The 16,718-nt window shown below is 44.6% G+C and overlaps 5 protein-coding genes and 1 non-coding gene across 6 annotated transcripts in view; 5 read left to right on the top strand and 1 right to left on the bottom strand.

Moving 5' to 3' along the window:
* Positions 1-428: 428 nt before the first annotated feature.
* Positions 429-2,342, top strand: Pmar_PMAR018993 (calcium-dependent protein kinase, putative; the record flags this gene model as incomplete). Its single annotated transcript, XM_002778774.1, has 1 exon — positions 429-2,342. One exon carries the CDS (start codon positions 429-431, stop codon positions 2,340-2,342), a length of 1,914 nt encoding a protein of 637 aa, XP_002778820.1.
* Positions 2,343-2,740: 398 nt separating this feature from the next.
* On the bottom strand, positions 2,741-5,348 carry Pmar_PMAR018992 (protein SOF1, putative). Its single transcript, XM_002778773.1, has 11 exons — positions 5,212-5,348; positions 4,992-5,142; positions 4,805-4,944; positions 4,628-4,754; positions 4,481-4,572; positions 4,289-4,436; positions 3,621-3,724; positions 3,427-3,574; positions 3,116-3,226; positions 2,962-3,071; positions 2,741-2,910 (listed from the first exon to the last, which is right to left on the bottom strand). The coding sequence occupies exons 1-11, from the start codon at positions 5,328-5,330 to the stop codon at positions 2,748-2,750; spliced, it is 1,413 nt and encodes a 470-aa protein (XP_002778819.1). The 5' UTR covers positions 5,331-5,348; the 3' UTR covers positions 2,741-2,747.
* Positions 5,349-5,562: 214 nt separating this feature from the next.
* On the top strand, positions 5,563-5,634 carry Pmar_PMAR018991. Its single transcript has one exon. It is a non-coding gene; the product is annotated as a tRNA-Cys (tRNA).
* Positions 5,635-5,997: 363 nt separating this feature from the next.
* Positions 5,998-8,313, top strand: Pmar_PMAR018990 (lipoic acid synthase precursor, putative; the record flags this gene model as incomplete). The annotated part of the gene is made up of 9 exons (XM_002778772.1): positions 5,998-6,008; positions 6,100-6,261; positions 6,311-6,437; positions 6,488-6,621; positions 6,668-6,786; positions 6,836-6,921; positions 7,390-7,448; positions 7,498-7,596; positions 8,179-8,313. 9 exons carry the CDS (start codon positions 5,998-6,000, stop codon positions 8,279-8,281), a joined length of 900 nt encoding a protein of 299 aa, XP_002778818.1. The 3' UTR covers positions 8,282-8,313.
* Positions 8,314-9,635: 1,322 nt separating this feature from the next.
* On the top strand, positions 9,636-13,051 carry Pmar_PMAR018989 (hypothetical protein). The gene is made up of 9 exons (XM_002778771.1): positions 9,636-9,815; positions 9,895-10,003; positions 10,692-10,807; positions 11,002-11,168; positions 11,213-11,413; positions 11,731-11,834; positions 11,880-11,945; positions 12,116-12,197; positions 12,247-13,051. Exons 1-9 carry the CDS (start codon positions 9,645-9,647, stop codon positions 12,530-12,532), a joined length of 1,302 nt encoding a protein of 433 aa, XP_002778817.1. The 5' UTR covers positions 9,636-9,644; the 3' UTR covers positions 12,533-13,051.
* Positions 13,052-13,266: 215 nt separating this feature from the next.
* The window catches only part of Pmar_PMAR018988 (gamma-tubulin complex component, putative), a gene marked incomplete at both ends in the record, with an annotated part of 9,100 nt that continues 5,648 nt past the window's right edge, over positions 13,267-16,718 (top strand). The window contains 10 exons of the mRNA XM_002778770.1: positions 13,267-13,374; positions 13,524-13,584; positions 13,680-13,774; positions 14,133-14,350; positions 14,394-14,534; positions 14,588-14,682; positions 15,161-15,241; positions 15,400-15,458; positions 15,560-15,616; positions 16,296-16,425. Coding sequence (XP_002778816.1) covers positions 13,267-13,374; positions 13,524-13,584; positions 13,680-13,774; positions 14,133-14,350; positions 14,394-14,534; positions 14,588-14,682; positions 15,161-15,241; positions 15,400-15,458; positions 15,560-15,616; positions 16,296-16,425 — 1,045 coding nt within the window. The remainder of the gene's footprint in view (positions 13,375-13,523; positions 13,585-13,679; positions 13,775-14,132; positions 14,351-14,393; positions 14,535-14,587; positions 14,683-15,160; positions 15,242-15,399; positions 15,459-15,559; positions 15,617-16,295; positions 16,426-16,718) is intronic.

Genomic DNA, 16,718 nt, shown 5'->3' with positions numbered 1-16,718 from the left:
TTCCGCGTACGGGCGAGCGCATTTCTAAGTCTGGCGAAACGCTGTCAACAGAGAACTAGGCGGTTGGTGTTGCTCCTGAGTAGGCCTCCTTGTGAGGGGCACGCATTCGATTTCGCCAAAAATTGGAATAGTAGTTTGGCTCTCTGCGAGATAAAAATTAGCGAAATGGTGGTTGATCTGTTCCGTTGTCGGGCGTCACACACGTTACAAAGACCCGACTATGTTTGGCCCTTCGTCCTTACAGGTTGCCAGCACTCCAGTCATAACGTTCGGGACGATCACTGTTGTCAAAATCAAATTAAGTTGAAATCTTCCTCTGGCTATGCGTTCTGCTAAGCTCTCTGACGAGCGAGTAACCATTGACGGAAAAAGTTCTCAACTTGTTATTCTGCGAGTCTCCCATCAGTTTATATTAGTTGTTGATGTCAATGACATTGGCCCATCACCTATCACTCAACGACGACTACAGCATTGAGGCTACAGTCACCACCAATGACACTAAGATGCCGTCCTGTCCGGACGGCTTCTGTTCTATACGCCGGAGGTCTACTCTTGGTACGGAGACCTCGGTCGGTAGCAGTTTGGATGCTGCAAGTCCCCATCAGAAGTTTGAGGAGTCTGTCTCTAACGAACGTGCCTATCGAGCTCTGAAGAGGGAGAATCAACCTGGCAGTCTATTCGTAAGAGGACGCCAGACTTTGATCATAGACAGGCGTGATAAGCACCGACATGGTCCGGAGAAGCTATTGAGGGAATATGAACTGCAGCGTGTGATTGGAAACGGCTCGCAGGGGTCGGTCTGTGAGGCAGTGTGTCGCGCCACAGGCGATCATCGTGCTATTAAAATAATCCCAAAATGCAGTGCCGTTTTGAGCGGAGGAACCTGCAACACTGAAGAGGTTGCTATCGTCAATCGACAGATGAAGCGTGAGGTCGGCGCTATGGGGCGGCTTGATCATCCCAACATATGCAAATTGTATGAGATTTACGAGGATAGCATGTCGTTCTATTTGGTCATGGAACTTTGTCGTGGTCCGGAGCTCACCGACTACCTCCTGGAAAAGCGCTATCTCTCAGAACCAGAGGCGGCCCGCATTCTCAAAGGTCTGGTCTCAGCGCTGAACTACTGTCATAGTAAGGGCATCATTCATCGTGATATCAAGGCAGAGAATATTCTTTTCTCTACCGCCTGTCCAGAGTCACCCGCCAAGCTCATTGACTTTGGTTTCAGCGCTCAGGTTCATCAGACTTCTTGTGCCTTGGGAAACCTCGATGGTCATCAGAGCCGTGGTGAGATCAACTTGGGATCTCGGAAAGCGTCTCGGTTCGAGCTCCGCTACTGTGGTTTGCCCAAGATTGATATGGTCAGAAATCAGCGAGATGCTATTGATGACGCCCCTGTGGGTGGAATATCCTTGGTGAATGATTTTGGTAAGGAAGCTCAGAAGCTCCACGGTCTGGTCGGAACTCCGTATTACGTGGCACCAGAGATCATCGCTGGTCATGAGCACCATCCTGGTATGGACATGTGGAGCTTGGGTGTCCTTCTGTTTGTCCTGCTCGGTGGCTATCCTCCCTTCAGAGGAGCTACCACGGGTGAGGTATTGGAATCGATAACAACAAGTCAAGGTGTGGAGTTCCCTGACAAGTGGTGGGGACAGGTTTCGGAGGAGGCGAAGGACCTTATAAGAGGCCTTATGGAAAAGGACTGTAGTAAAAGGTTAACAGCGGCTGAGGCTTGGGAGCACCCCTGGATGAAGCGCTACCGGCCCAGCACCGATTTGGTCTATTTGAGTCCGGAGACCTTCGAGACCTACGTCCATGCTAGCAAACTGCGGAAGGTTGCGGTTAACGCCATCGCATATAATTTGTCAGTGTGCTGTTGTTCTGAGTGGATTCGAGAGATCTTTAGGACGTTCGAGGCATTAGATATCACGGGTTCGGGCACGATAACATTGCCTGAGTTCAGAATTGCTATGAAGAAATCGAGACCCGATATGCAGCAGGCTAAAGTTGATGAGCTTTTCGCTGGCATTGATACGGACGCGAGTGATGCTATTGATTATACGGAGTTTCTAGCAGCGGCAATTTCACAGGTCACATTCTCCCGCACTGATCTGTGCAAGAAGGCGTTCCGGATTCTGGACCGGAAACAAGATGGGAAGATATCTTCAGACGAGTGGAGGCAAATCATGGGTACCACCACACATGACGACGACTTGGATGAACAATCTATAGCTGAGCTCATACGGGAGTTCGATATCAATGGTGATGGCTTTATCGATTTCCATGAATTCCTTGCTATGATGCAATCGTATGACGTTGGTTCTTCGTTGCCTTGAGCTGCTACTTCTTGAATGACAATAACTATTTTCCGTTGTTCAATCTAATACCATCATTATAACATATACTATCATCTCAGACCCTGCTCTATCTCCTTTGCCTTTCTTTTGTTAACGAATTGGCTTATCAGGGGGTATACGATATCATTCATCTCTTGTTATGATCACACAGCAGAGTCGGCAGTATTCGCGAAGTTTGACTAGGCCTTGCTCGATAAAAAATAAGGTGTTGATTTAGGGAAGTGTTTGCGGCTTCAATGTGATTAGATGGGAATTGGAAATTTACAAGGCAATTCACACAGCACATTCATACCACTCCTTCGTCGCATCCTGGCGGGATTAATTCCACAACTCAATACCATTCCTCTGTGTGGAGACGTATAAACAGTGATAGAACATATGTTATCACTTGAGCTGTCGCAGGATAGGTTTCTGCTTCTCGCCGACCTTCGGCCTGCTGCCGGGTTTCGAGTTCTTCACTCTGTTCACTTCCTTTTTCTTCTGAGCCTCATCCATAATGTTCATCTTGTCTTGTCGGAGCTTAATGGCCTTCGGGAGATGCTTGTGACTAGACAAGGAAAGGTACCGGGTTCGATCCCTGGTAGTGGCATCATCTTACTTTGCGATTCGTCTTATCTCTGGCATGTGCTTGTATTTCGCAACTAGCTTCTTGCGATATGCTTGAGCCTTCTTCTCCCGCTTGCTCACAACGCCCAACTTGTCCGAAGCCTGATTATGCTGATATACCACCCAGGTTCGATCCCCGGTACTACCTCATTTTTCCACACTCGAATATTGCAGTCTTCCGAGCCACTAAACACGAATCGGCCATCGCCACTGTATTGACAGCAAAGTACTCTCTGCATTCGTTTCGTATGATACACCTGATTATTGATGCAAGTGAAATTCAGCTAGCAAGGGAAACTGATCCCGAATCTGTAGAGGATATCATTTCCACATTCAAGAAAAGTACACTACTGTACTACAGTGCAGAGTGCACAAGTATGGACTCTTAGCTCAGTCGACTACGGTAGAATCTATAAATTCCATCAACCCTTGCCTAGAGTTCCCTATTAATAATTACCTCTCTGGAGCGTTGAGTCTCATAGTTGAAGATTCTGATAGTCTTATCGTAGCCGGCAGAGACCAGTTCTTCACCAGTCGGACTATAGTCCAGATCGAGAACTGCACGCACATGCCCTTTATGAATGAAAACCGCAGAATCCAGTTTTCTGATGGGATCAGGTTGTTGACTACTATACGGCTTTTCGTTACTACCTCATATCGAAAGTGTATAAATTGCCGTCCTCATTGGCTACACTGAAGCGTAAGGGCTGACGGGGGTTCCAGCAGAAGGCGTTGCTCCGGTTACGAAGAACCACCTATGAAAATGAACAACCCCTTCTCAAGAAAGCACATGTGAAGAATGGGAATATCCCAGCTATGTCACGAATTCATAATCTTCCGCGAGACCTCAACCAATAACCCCAAAAAATTATATAGGACTCCCATAGACATATCTTTCTATACTCGTACGCCCTAGTGGGGGATAGTTCAGCGTTGGAGAAATATATGTTCGCTTTCCTCAGCTGAGATCAGGAGTTTCCTCACTAATTATATATAATTTCGCCCATAGATTCAACAGAGACCAATGAGAATTTCCCAGCAATTTCCCCATAATTTTCACATTATCACCAACACATGTAGTTGAATATATGCACCTTTCCCACACTGATGATAACTACTCACTAGAAGAGCCCACTGAGTTACTGAGTACGCGAAGGTGAGACTATTTGAGAAGAGCTCCTTAGGATCTATGAAGAGCAGTGCATCCTTGTTCTATGCTCGTTGATAACCAATGACCATAGACCAAGCATAGACCGTCTTTCACGATGAGTATTTCATCTGTAATGCCCTCAACGAGCGCGGCTAGGCGATGTTAATACCTTCCTCAAGCCACTCTGCATACGGACGTCAAACAGGCCGATAGAGTTGTCCATGGCAGTTGTTCCAAGGAGGCACTCCTCACATGGGTTAAACTTAACGCTAAGAGTTGCCTCAGTGCCCCACTCGTAGGTAGACAAGGGAGTTGTCCTGGCCAATCAAAGATGGGGATGTGAACATGCCGGTACCACTACCGGTTGTAATCCCAGATATCCACTGTTTCTCCTGCAGTGGCTAGCATAGAGCTCTTACCCCAATGGGCGTCAATCGACGATAGCATAGATGACTAGAAAATAAAGAGGAGTCAATGAGGTTGAAAGGGCTGATGATTACGGTATTACCGAAGTGAGTACATGTAGAGGAGCCACCTTGTCGTTGTGAAGGGAAGCTGACGAACCCGATTGCAGGGCCCCGACAGTGCTGAACTTCTCATCTAGCATCTCTCCTACGGCCTCATCCGGGTCGAACCTGAAACAGAGGGCTGCGTTACGGCATGTTGCTAATTCTCCCAATACTACTTCCACAGTTTAATCGTCTTGTCCTCACCAGCGCTGACGACAAGGGAATCATCACTGGTTGTACACAGGCCGCGAACGAAGCCTTCGTGAGCTCTCACTGCCTTGAAGCACCTCCGTTGGCCGACGTTCCAGAAGCGAATCTAAGGAAGGGATTCAATATGAGAGCCTCTTGGGGAGTTTGGAATACCTCGCCATCACAACTGCCAGTGAATAACGGTGCTATCACAGTCCTGCATCTGGTCATGCATTTAACAGCATCAGTGTGGCCCTCCAAGGCACAGAGGAACGGCTTGGCGAACATTTTTTGTATCTTCGCTCCGTTCAAAGCCCTGGTATACCTACGAAGTTGAAAGTCTCCTATAAAACGTCATTACTCCCGAGTAAGATTGGGAGGAGCCCATCACTACTCTGTGGCCCGATCGAAGGGATGCAGGACGGGATCAGCGTTACGCTGGTACTTCTGGATGCCACCTGGCTTGGTGATGGTAAACTCGGAAGGATCTCGATGTAGGACTTTGACCTTCATCTATGGGGAAAGTAAACTGAACGAAAACGGAAGTCTTAAACTTGAATTGGAACTCTCCGACCCTGGATAGTAGGAGTAGGAATTGTTGAGCAGAGGCTAATAAGGTGGAATCTCTGTTATTGGGATGGGTCGAAGGGTTCGCAGAAGCAGATGTTGTGAGAAGATTCGACATCAAGAGGGAAAAATTCCATAACTATCCTCACACTTCCACTCATTCCTTAGAAGCACGTGTGGGTGTGTAGCTCAGTGGTAGAGCGGCTGACTGCAGATCAGCAGGTCCTCGGTTCAAATCCGGGCGCGCCCTCGTTGTTCATCGATTTGGCGTCACACTTTCTTGTGCAATCGAAGGACTCAAGGAATTTTAAGTTTTGCTCCAACCTCCACTGTCCATGAAGATTGCAATCTCAGCTGCTCATAAATAACCTCTTGCACAGGGCTACTAAAGGTGTCGGGGACCCTGACTCGGGGTTCGGTCAAATTCATCCGTCCCACTTCAGCGCAGTTTTGTTTTTCCGCTTGTCTTTGTGTTGTAATGCAACCCTTTCTTCATCTCACTCGTCATTTCTGCTCATCTCCCTCCTCTGCTTCACTCGCAACTAGCACAGTCGCAGCCACACATGCTACGAGGGCCCCAAAAGGACCACTGAGGAAACCAGAATGGCTTAAAATGACTTATCCGTAACTCCCAGCTTCTCATCGTCGTGGCGCTAGTGTTCTCTAACTACGTTTCAGGAGTTATTCACTTAGATATATGTGCGTTCTTCCTCAGGGGACTAACGGATGATGGTCTCGTACGATACCATAGCTTGAAGGCCAATATTAAGTCTACTGGTCTAGCCACGGTTTGTCAAGAGGCAAAATGCCCTAACATTGGAGAGTGCTGGAGTGGAGGCACCGCTACTATAATGCTCATGGGGGATACTTGTACAAGGTGAGTGTAATCTTATAGTTGGTAAAATGATAGGAAACATCGTGCTTAGGGGATGCCGGTTTTGTGCAGTGAAAACAAGTCGGAAGCCTCCAGCATTGGATGCCAGTGAGCCTTCTACTGTAGCAGAGACAATATCGAAGTGGAAGGGAGAGGACGGCAATCAGCTGAGCTACATAGTACTACTCTAACAGCATGAGGGTCCTCTGAGGCTCGTAGTATATTATAGGTATTGACTAGTGTTGATCGCGATGATGTACTCGATCAAGGATCAATGCACATTGCCGAGACTGTGAGAAAACTGAAAGAGAAAATGCCGGATTTGCTCGTCGAGGCGTTGGTGCCCGATTTCAAAGGGGACAGGTAGTGCTAATATATTATTATATTTATATATATGTTATTGGTTCAGCTTCTGTGTGAAGGAAGTAGCGACTAGTGGTCTTGATGTATACGCGCATAACATCGAGACTGTGGAAAGACTAACACCCTCTGTAAGAGATCGCAGAGCTGGGTATCGACAGAGTCTTCGTGAGCTCCTTGCCACTCTGGCTATCATCTCAATGCTTTCCTATGTAAGGTACATTGGAAATGGCGAAAGAGTATTGCCCTAAGCTTTTGACTAAATCGTCTATCATGTTGGGCTTGGGTGAAGAGGACGTCGAGGTAGTACAGTGTCATACCATATTTCTTTCACTTCATCATCATCATCACTAATGGCAGCGGATATCTCCCTACTAATGATTAGTCGTAGAGAGTCGTTCGAGAAGTGACTGTTTTATTTGTATGACTATTAATAAAGAGTGATACTACATTTTAGTAAATTCACCCTATTAGTATATCGGTATTATACTTATATCACTTATTACAATATAATTATATGGTTATAAATTATAACTTATAATAACAATACAGTATATTGATAATATATATACCATCAACAGATATATAATAATATCATAAATAGTAGTATCACTTTAGTAAAATGATTTTACTACAACAGTTATGTACTCATTTTCAATTTCGAGCTATCGAAATCGAACACATTGTAATTGCTTCTACTCTGATGTAGTGTTGGTGAAGCCTTGTAAAACTGATGTAAATTTTTTTCTGGAAAAATTTCCTTTTTGCCAGGTTGAACACGCTATGAAGGATCTCAGGGATTCTGGAGTTGATGTCGTGACTTTTGGCCAGTACGGATCATCTATTTATGTGAATATAACGATGAGTTGTTATTGATAGATATCTACAACCGACGAAGCACCATATGAAGGTGACACGGTATGTCACCCCTGAGGAGTTCAACAAGTGGAAGAAAATTGCGGAAAAAATGGGGTTCAGGTGGGAGGGAAAAGTTCAAGTGATGACGTACGGAATAAGGAGATCGAATGATGGTATGAGCGTTTGTGGAACATTTTTTAGATTTTGAATTAAACCATTGTATGGAAAATAATTTTGTTGGAAAAAATTGGGATACTTCTTAGCAAATTTTTTTCGTTGTGAAATTTTATGCATAAATTTACCATTCAAGTGTAGAAAGTTTGACGCAGGAGAGTTTTTTACGGTATCAAAAATACAATGTAGTTTTTGGGTTTTCGGAGTTTCACGCGTTTTACGTCAAGTGGCGTCGTAAAACTCGGTGAAAAACGCGATATTGGCGGTGATATGCAGTAGTCATGAAATATGTTTTTCATATCACAGTCGTGAAACTCTATTTTACTTGGGGTTTTCATTAAACTTGTCACTATCGTGGGGAAATTTTGACATTATTTTCACCTTATCAATGTTTCATGGAGTTTCAACTGTTTAACGTGAAATGGCGAAAAACTCCATGTGAACTATATCTTTCCGCGAACGATAACACAAGTGAATTGTGAAATATGTTTTTCATATCGCGGGTGAAACTCCAATGATAGTTGTTAGGTATTGTGCAAGTGGTCCCTTAGTCCGCAGTAGCTATAGGGCTGGGGAGTACTACATGGAATCAATGATTCGAAATAGGCAGCAAGAAGAAGTGACGCTGTAGTTGACGTGTTTGTTCAGTCGTTATATTTTCTATGGAAAGTGTTTCCAAGTTGGGAATCGGGGGTGATAATTTTGTGGCGCGTGACGCTGTTAGTTGCCGCCTTGGTTTTGTGAAGTGTTCATTCAGCAGCATGTCATTCGAGGTTGTGCTACAGCTGGAGAGGAGGAAGTCCAGAAAAGTTCATTTGGAAATAATTTTGTGGCGCGTGACGATTTTCTTGGGGTGAAGTGATGTGTAGTTTCAGGTTGTTGTTTCCTTGAAGAATGGTGTCATTCATATCACTGAGGGAGAGTTTAGTCTCATCACACGGCGAGAGTAGCGATTGGTGAGTTGACGGAATTATGGTATAATAAATTTATGGTGGTTTATTGTTTAAATTATACGGCGTGTTTAATAGGCCTTTCCTGAGCTTCTAGAGCGATGCCAGGATTAGCTTTCGCATGTGGAACTTGATCTTGGAAGTGTTGTTGGAATTCAGAAAATTTTTTTTAACTTCCAGGCGAATCGCATTGGATGATTTTGCTGATAGGTAGGCCGCCGGTGTGGATGAATTTCGTGGCGCGTGACGGTTAGTTTGGAGTAGATTGCAAGTGTGCTTGGGCAGTTCTCGGGCTGAGGAGTCTGACGTCTCTATTGAGGCTGTCGAAGCTAACAAGTGAGCATATAGTTCTGGCCGTTGAGGAAATACAAGATTGCAAGAATTAGCAAGATTTCGGGAGTGCTAGACTATTCATGTTGAGAGTAGCACTTTACAAAGTGGAGGGGATCGGGTTGTATCATGAGTCGTTGTTGGAAAATTCTTCGCTGTGCGCAGTAGGATTCTTTAGAAGGTGTTGGCGTTAGTGGATTTACTATCTTTTAGAACTGCAGTTGCAAATTTAAAAGGGTGAGCATTTTCTGGGTTCTTGTAGGATGTGTTTTACTCGGGGGTACTTTGGCCAAACTTTGGACTTTTTTACTTCGGCCAAATCTCGTTCTAGTTGGGAAAGACATTTTGATGTTTGCTTTGATTCTTCAGTCGTAACTTTCTAATTTGTAATATTTCTGTTATGATAGCTTGCTCTTATAGGGCTGATGAAGTATTATTATTATTACTCGGGGGTTTCCCAGGGCTACTGAGAATATGAAAATCAGAACACTTAGCGACCTCTGTATTGGCTAGAGGAAGGGGTGCTGTACGGGAAGGAGAATATTGTTCTCATTTTCTGATGGAACCTTGAGTGTGATTATTGCGGATTATAGATGATATTTGTGTAGTGGTATCTTGAGGTTGAGATGGTAAGATACGGATCAGGTCCTGTTGTTGATGCAGAATCTTCGTAGTGCGTGTGATGGTAGTTGTTTATTATTTTTTCAAACTTGGATGTTTTCCGGTCCAATATACTACCACATGCTTGGCGACTATGTCCGCCCCTGTCCTCGCCATGGTGATGATCATAGCGTGGGAGAAGGGGAGAAGGAGGAGGAAGAGAATGATGATCTTTCGTCAAAGTATGGTATGAGATATGGCTGGAGCATTATTGATGATGTCAAGGTGAGGATGATGATCATGTGCATGCGTGCTGCTGTGTATCATGATGATGATGATAGTAATTATACCGTAATTGTGTCAGATTTCAACATTCATCGGACACACGTTGTCCGGGTCTCGTAGAGGGACCATCTGCGTTAATACCGCCGAGCCGCGTACTATGCTCTTTGAGGGTCGGCGGTTCGCAATAGGTGAGCAACTGGGCTAGAAGTGAATATGCACCTATCGTATGAATTTTTCATAATAAGAATTTGTTATTTTGGGTATGTGTGTGAGTTTATCGCCGACAAGACGGGTTAGTTCCACTCATATGGATGCACATGAGCTGCCGAGGAATCAGCCTCTTGTTAGGGAAATATAAATTCTAGTACTAGTCTCAATTTCACGATAGGACTCGGACCATGGCGGTGATCGGTTCGAGCCTCTCCCTAGCATTTGAAATAAACCTCAGTCAGTGTACTTCCTTTTCTCGCGGCAGAATCTGCTTATACAACTGCGGGGATTTGTTTTTTTGTTATTTTCATGGTTATTGTATTGTCATAAGTGCATTATAGAGAACGTTAGTGACTTTATGTGCATGCAGATGGAAGTATGCACATGGTCAACCACATGTGTTGTGGATGATATGAAAAATCTGGGGAAATTTATTGTTGTATACTTCTACCGAATTTGTATGTAAAGTCCTATGATTAGCGGGGAAACTCTTGAGATGAGGAAAGGCAACATATATTCCTCCAACACTGCGTGCGATTGAGTATTATCAACATTGGAGTTTCACCCTGGTGATACGAAAATATATTTTACGACTATTGCGTATCGAGAATATTGTGTTGCCACTTCGCGTGAAACGGGTGAAATTCCTTTGTTTTTCGCTGTTAGGTCCGGAAGACTACGTGAAAGTAGTTGTTGGGAGATTCGATGCCTGTCCATCTGACTACCTCCCAGCTGTTCTATCACGTACCCGGTATTCTGATCGAAGATCTACTATTATAAACGTGAGTGAATATATGGTTTCGGTTGTGATATGAAGAGGGTTAGAATTTATATGTCGTCGTATCACGAATAATCTCGATATTCGCGCTATGCAGTAGTCGTAAAATGGATTTTCTACTAGTCTTTTTCATATCACGGCTGAAACTCCAATATTTATCGGGTGTTTTGAATTTAATAAATGTATACCATAATATAGGTACCAGCCTGTACAGAGACAGCTGACTTGTGTCGCATTTTCACTTGGGCTAAGCTATCAATTGGTCATACATACAATAACGAAGAAGAAGACGATAAGGAAGAGGAGGAAGAGGAGCATGATGCTTCCAGTGGCGCTGCTGAGGTGGCTGATGAGATATATAACGCGTAAGAGTATTGTACCACATTTCTTGCAAATCGTGTTGCTATAGGGCGAGTGAGTGGTTCAACTCGTGGTTTGAGAAGTATGAAGGTGGTGCGTCGTCACCATCACCATCGTCGTCATCATCATCTACAGCGGCGTCGAGGGTCCTCACTAATACACCGTTCAGTATGGATGATCGCAAGAGGAGTAGTGTCTCAGCAGACACTACAGCATCTAGGGGAACGAGCGATGATGGAGAAAACTATAGGTTAGTTGACATGGCTTGGAGTCGGTTTAGAGTGGTATATTTGGTATAGCGGGAGAGCACTTAGTCTGCTGACGCGCAGGTCGTGGGTTCGACTCTCAGGGGGTGTATCGAGTTTAGTAAGCGGCTTTTGTAGACTTGGTATATAAGTGTCCATCTCGCAGATGGACTACCGAACCGCATATTTCACAATTTGGCGAACTTATATAGTATATTATATTTGGAAATTGTTAGATTAGAATACAACATGACGTATTCATGTATATATTTGTGGTATGAATGTGAACTGATGATGGTCACCTAAAGTGACTCACATTTAGGTTGGCATCCATCAGTACACCAATGAGCGTTGCAGCGGCCCCCTTGAAAGGGCTGGACAGAACGGCGAGTGGGAAGCTGAGGAATCTTATGGATACTCTTACTGGTGGGTTCAAGTCGTCATTCGATTGAGGGTGATTACTGAGTTCAGATATATCGATACATGATATCACTCCTCGTATGGGACCGGAGGCTCTCGATACTAACACATGCATAGGTAGGCACCATACGTTAACCACGTATACATACACGTATTTGGTTCGGTTGAGCTACATTGACTGAATTCGTAAGAGTTGTATGCATTGTTATATGGTAGTGATATCATGTGTCGTGCAATATTTAAAAATATTAGAGGAATCGTGTTAGAGGTAAGCCTATGTATTTCAGGTTTTGCACTTGAAAGGGAAGTTCCCACAGAGTCACCCAACCACCCGGTTTCTGGTGATCATGATGACCTAAGTCAGTCCAGGTGGGCAAGGCAGCGTTGATAATGTGGTGGGGCTATCCTGGTGTGTTAGGGATGAGGAAGAGGAGGAGGAGGAGGAGGAGGAGACGCCTTCTATTGTAATTTCTAAGGCGCCTACTATAATATACCAAATTGAAGATGGAAGTGATTCTCCTACTGCTACTGATTCTACCGAGCATGAGCCTGCCTGTACAGAGACGATACATTTAGGGCCGAGTGAACGCTGTGAGTCGCAAGCAACGAAATGTGAGGCGTTGGCAATCCCGAGGGAGAGCGCGGGGGTATTGGCTTTGAGGGCTATCGATAGCATTCACATGGGGCTGTCTTTGTATCGATGATTAATGCTGCGTACTACTACTACTACTACTACTACTAGTGTGATAACGCTTCTGCACTTGTGGCAAGAACTCTACTGTTATTACCGCTCTGGTACTGTGCTCTCCAAAGCGTCTGTCACGGTTAACAACATGTTATATCATAACCTAGGTGTGACGGAATAATGTTATGGATTTTCCTCAACTGGTAGTCAACAGGAATGTACATTCACTGGTCACACTGGTCCTCCTCCTAGTAGTAGTAAGTGATCCTGGTCTGATTTACCGTCATAGTCTCTGGGACGATGTAAAGACACGTATTGGACCCGTTGAAGGACCGTCAAGTCAATAACGACTTCTTATTGTTTAACCTGAACTACATTGTTGTTACGCATAAAGCACTGCACAGACTGCTGCTATCACTATTACTGTTGTTTTTCTCCTGTTGCTGCTACTGCTACTATTCTATGGCTGTTATTGATATGATGAGTAGCGGTTAGTATCGTTGTTGTTGTTATAGAGCTGAGAACCGCTCACCTTATGATCCGATGGTGTCCTAACAGCCGCTTTTTCTGTTATAATAAAGTACTCGAGTTGGAGTGAGCCAGGACGGTTAAATGGACTCTGTGAGCCGACGTGTATGCGATCGCATTCATGGGTTAGGTTTGTACTTGTTTCGTATTTGTATGAAAATTCCGTAGGTTTTGATGGAACTAGATATTTTCTCCAGGGGTTTGTCTTCAATGTTTTATCCTCTAATGCCGTTGGGGATGCCTCTGGGTGTGAGTGAGATGGATGAGGACCGGGGCGGTGGTGATATGGTGATGAAGGATAAGTATGGTTGGAGTATAATTGAAAACGCTGAAGTAGTTGGATGGGGGGATCGAACCCTCGCCGGTTTGAGAGAGATAGGTGTGGCAGTATGGGCAGGTTGCGCTGCTGATCGCACAGTTCGGTTGGTGAACTGAGTGCTAATGTTGGTGGTCTACATATTGACGATGATGATATACTGTAGGTTTGCCTTCTCGGCGACTCGTCGAATGATGCTAAGAAGGGTATAGTATGCGTTAATACGAGTAAACCACGAGAGATAATTTTTGAAGGGATTAGATATCGAATAGGTGGGCGGCGAGCGGTGCAGGGTGTCTGGAGGTCTCATGTTGCTCTACAGGGGCCGAGAACTCTATTGAGGTGATTGTTGGGGACTTGTGTGTAGCACCAGCAAAGGGTGAACGACGACGACGACGACCTACTGTGCTTATCAAAGTGAGTTTGGGATTGGGCATAGTATGTTTGCAATTGGTGCTCTTGAGGTTGACTAGTATTGTATAATTATTGTGACCTAGTACACCATCATCTATATTGGAGTTTCACGGCCACCCTAGTGATATGAAAAACTCTAGTGGAAAACATATTTCACGACTACTACTGCATATCACCGCGAATATCACGTTTTTCACCGAGTTTTACACTACTTTGCGTAAAACGGGTGAAACTCCGTCGTGTTTTGTTCTTTTCTCGGTGAATTGATATGAAGTGTGCTTTACAATTTACGGTTTGATTTTTCAGTTGGCATTGGGGTGATCGATGCACGCATGCACATGACAAAAGTGTACTGTTGTAGGTACCTTTAGTGACGGGTCTGGATGAACTGCAGCGGCTTGAGACTTGGGCTCGTCTGTCTGTAGGGAAGGAGAGGCTTATAGTGGAACTACAGAAAGATGGAATGGAGACCTCTGCCACCACCACCACCACGATGAAGGAGGAAGGCAATGGCAGTCCTCCTCCTCGAGAGGAGACCTCTACCACCACCACCATCACCAAGAAGGAGGAAGGCAACAGGTATGTTGACTTGTGACCTCCAAGCAGTAGTGTTTCGGCTCAGGCGTGATGGTGATGATGGTGATGCCCATGGGAAGTCCGCTACAGCAAAGTCCTGTAGCTCCCATGAGGATGATGGAGTAGCATGTGAATCATCTAATGAGGATATGACCACCTCCGATGAGGACTGGCCGAGCCCCGACGAGTAAGCTTATTACGGTGCCTGTTACCTCCCCTGAGTGCTTCCCCCCTGCTCAGTATTGCAGCGGGGATATTGGACAACAGCGACTGGGCTGCACAGTGTATCCAATCTGGCGCTGGACGACTTGAAGAGTTCATGAGAGGATTCACGGGTTATATTGGGTTGCGGAAAACAGAATTGCTTGAAGAATTTGCACGCATGCGCACGGTCATTTTAGCACACGCCGCAATGAATCGATCGGGAGTTCGATTTGGCCAACCAAACTCCTACTTGTTATATGCTGAAGATTAGATGAAAATTGGCCGTATTTTCCGAGAAATCAAATTGTCATGCATTTGCAAGAAGAAGGCGCACGCACAGTGTAGTGGAGTTTCGCCCGTGATATGAAAAACACTAGGGAAAAATATATTTCACAATTCACATCGCGGAAAACAAGTGCGTTATCGGTTGTCGCGGAAAACATATGCGTCCTATAATTTTCGTGGAGTATTACACCACTTCACGTTAAACGGGTGAAACTCCATTATTATGTTAATCGGAAATCTCTTTACTCGATGTGTAATGAAGTTTATATGAATGCAATGTGATTCCTCTCGTAGTAATTTAACCATAATTCTCTGAGATTTCAGATTATACGTTCCCTGAAGACTCAGCAGTAGTGGAGGAGCCGGGCTCGAGTGATGATAACGAAGACGCGAAAGCTGTTATTGGTAGGGGTGGTCGTTTCTGCTCAAGATTTTCATGGAGTTCATGGGGAATGCCAATGTGAAGGGTGAAGACTATGTTGATCTAGAACACTCATCGGGAGTAAATATTTGAATGAGATAGAGGGCATTTTTTTTCGATTGGCATCGAGTTGATATTTCAGAGGGGTTGAAGACAGCTACAGGAGCGATAGCATCAGCGGCTAACTCGGCAGTGGGAACAGTAGGAGGTTATATAGTCCGCGCGGGGAGCTCAGCGGTAGGGGATGAAGTAGCAGTGTTGGGCGTGATGGAACGTAAGGGTGCTGCTGTTGTTGTTGGTAGTTACAGGGCTTGCGAGAGGAGATGAAGGATGATGATAACTTCACTGCTGCTGATAAAGTAGGGATATAGAAAACATTGTGAACTCTGTGGGAAATAAATTAAGTTTGAACTCGGTAGAGCGCTGGAGAAAGTGTCTATATAGTTCGGGTATTTCTTCATGACGTGTAATTCACATTTTGGTGGTTATAGTGCATGTCGATTCGGGGGTAGGAAGGTACTTGTTAAATATGCATGAGAGATATTGAGAGTAGTAGTGTTGGGATAATACAACTGGACAAGTGGTCTTCAATTTATGATCGATAGAGTAATCATAAACCATCCGCTGGGTTAGGAAAGGAAGACGAGTAGTATCACAAGAATTTGACAACACCTGTGTACGACATTCATTCACACGTTGTAGTCTAAAATGAACTAACGTTGTCTTCAGTATGGCCCGGAGAAAATCAACAGCGATAGCGGAGTATTGGTGGAGACATTCCGTGTCAAGTTCTGTAACGATTTTAATTTTCATAGTTGAGCATGTATATATATCATCTTGTTTGAAGCATGCTGTTTGCATTTTTGTATCATTTATCGATTACAGTAGTAGTAGTAGTAGTAGTAGTAGTAGTAGTAGTAGTAGTAGTAATAGTAGTAATAGTAGTAATAATAATAATAGTAGTAGTAGTAGTAGTAGTAGTAGTAGTAGTAGTAGTAGTAGTAGTAGTAGTAGTAGTAGTATTCTGTTGGTGGTCAGGTCGGTAGTGCTGCTGTGACTGGACTAGCTAAGGTCCTCTCTGGGTTATCATCGGCTAAGTCGGACCTAGAGGGTGTTGCTGCTGACGAGGTCTCTAAAGCGGCAGCTAGACGGTATGGCAAGGATGCAGGTAGGCTCATCCAGTTTCGAGAAATAACGCTCTCAAGGGTGTGATAATAAGGGGGAAATGTTCTTAGCCGTGTGGAAAATTCATAATGATTTGTCCTTGGGAAGACTATGGATTCATGAATGACTTCTTGTTTATCGAAGTCGTATGCAGATTTCATAGGGACTAGTGAGATATGAATATAATAGTATCATGGTTCGAGACAGCCTAGCCACAGCAGCACGCGACTTCGTTGTATCAGTGGCTACTCCTTCGACGTCATATCAAGGGGATGCAACAGTAAGCAGTGTCGTATT

The sequence above is a fragment of the Perkinsus marinus genome, assembly GCF_000006405.1.
Source record: "Perkinsus marinus ATCC 50983 genomic scaffold scf_1104296948168, whole genome shotgun sequence".
Lineage (NCBI taxonomy): Eukaryota > Perkinsozoa > Perkinsida > Perkinsidae > Perkinsus > Perkinsus marinus.
This window is presented reverse-complemented; position numbering and strand designations above follow the sequence as displayed.

Bases quoted from the DNA above. Each gene is read 5' to 3' on its own strand.
- Pmar_PMAR018992 (XM_002778773.1), bottom strand. From the start codon at position 5,330: ATGAAGGTCAAAGTCCTACATCGAGATCCTTCCGAGTTTACCATCACC. The intron at 5,143-5,211 runs GTAGTGATGGGC...TCAACTTCGTAG, and splicing joins CCCTTCGATCGGGCCACAGA to GTATACCAGGGCTTTGAACG. The intron at 4,945-4,991 runs GTATTCCAAACT...TCCCTTCCTTAG, and splicing joins CTGGCAGTTGTGATGGCGAG to ATTCGCTTCTGGAACGTCGG.
- Pmar_PMAR018989 (XM_002778771.1), top strand. From the start codon at position 9,645: ATGTTTTCCGGTCCAATATACTACCACATGCTTGGCGACTATGTCCGC. The intron at 11,169-11,212 runs GTAAGAGTATTG...GTGTTGCTATAG, and splicing joins GCTGATGAGATATATAACGC to GGCGAGTGAGTGGTTCAACT. The intron at 11,835-11,879 runs GTGGGTTCAAGT...TACTGAGTTCAG, and splicing joins TCTTATGGATACTCTTACTG to ATATATCGATACATGATATC.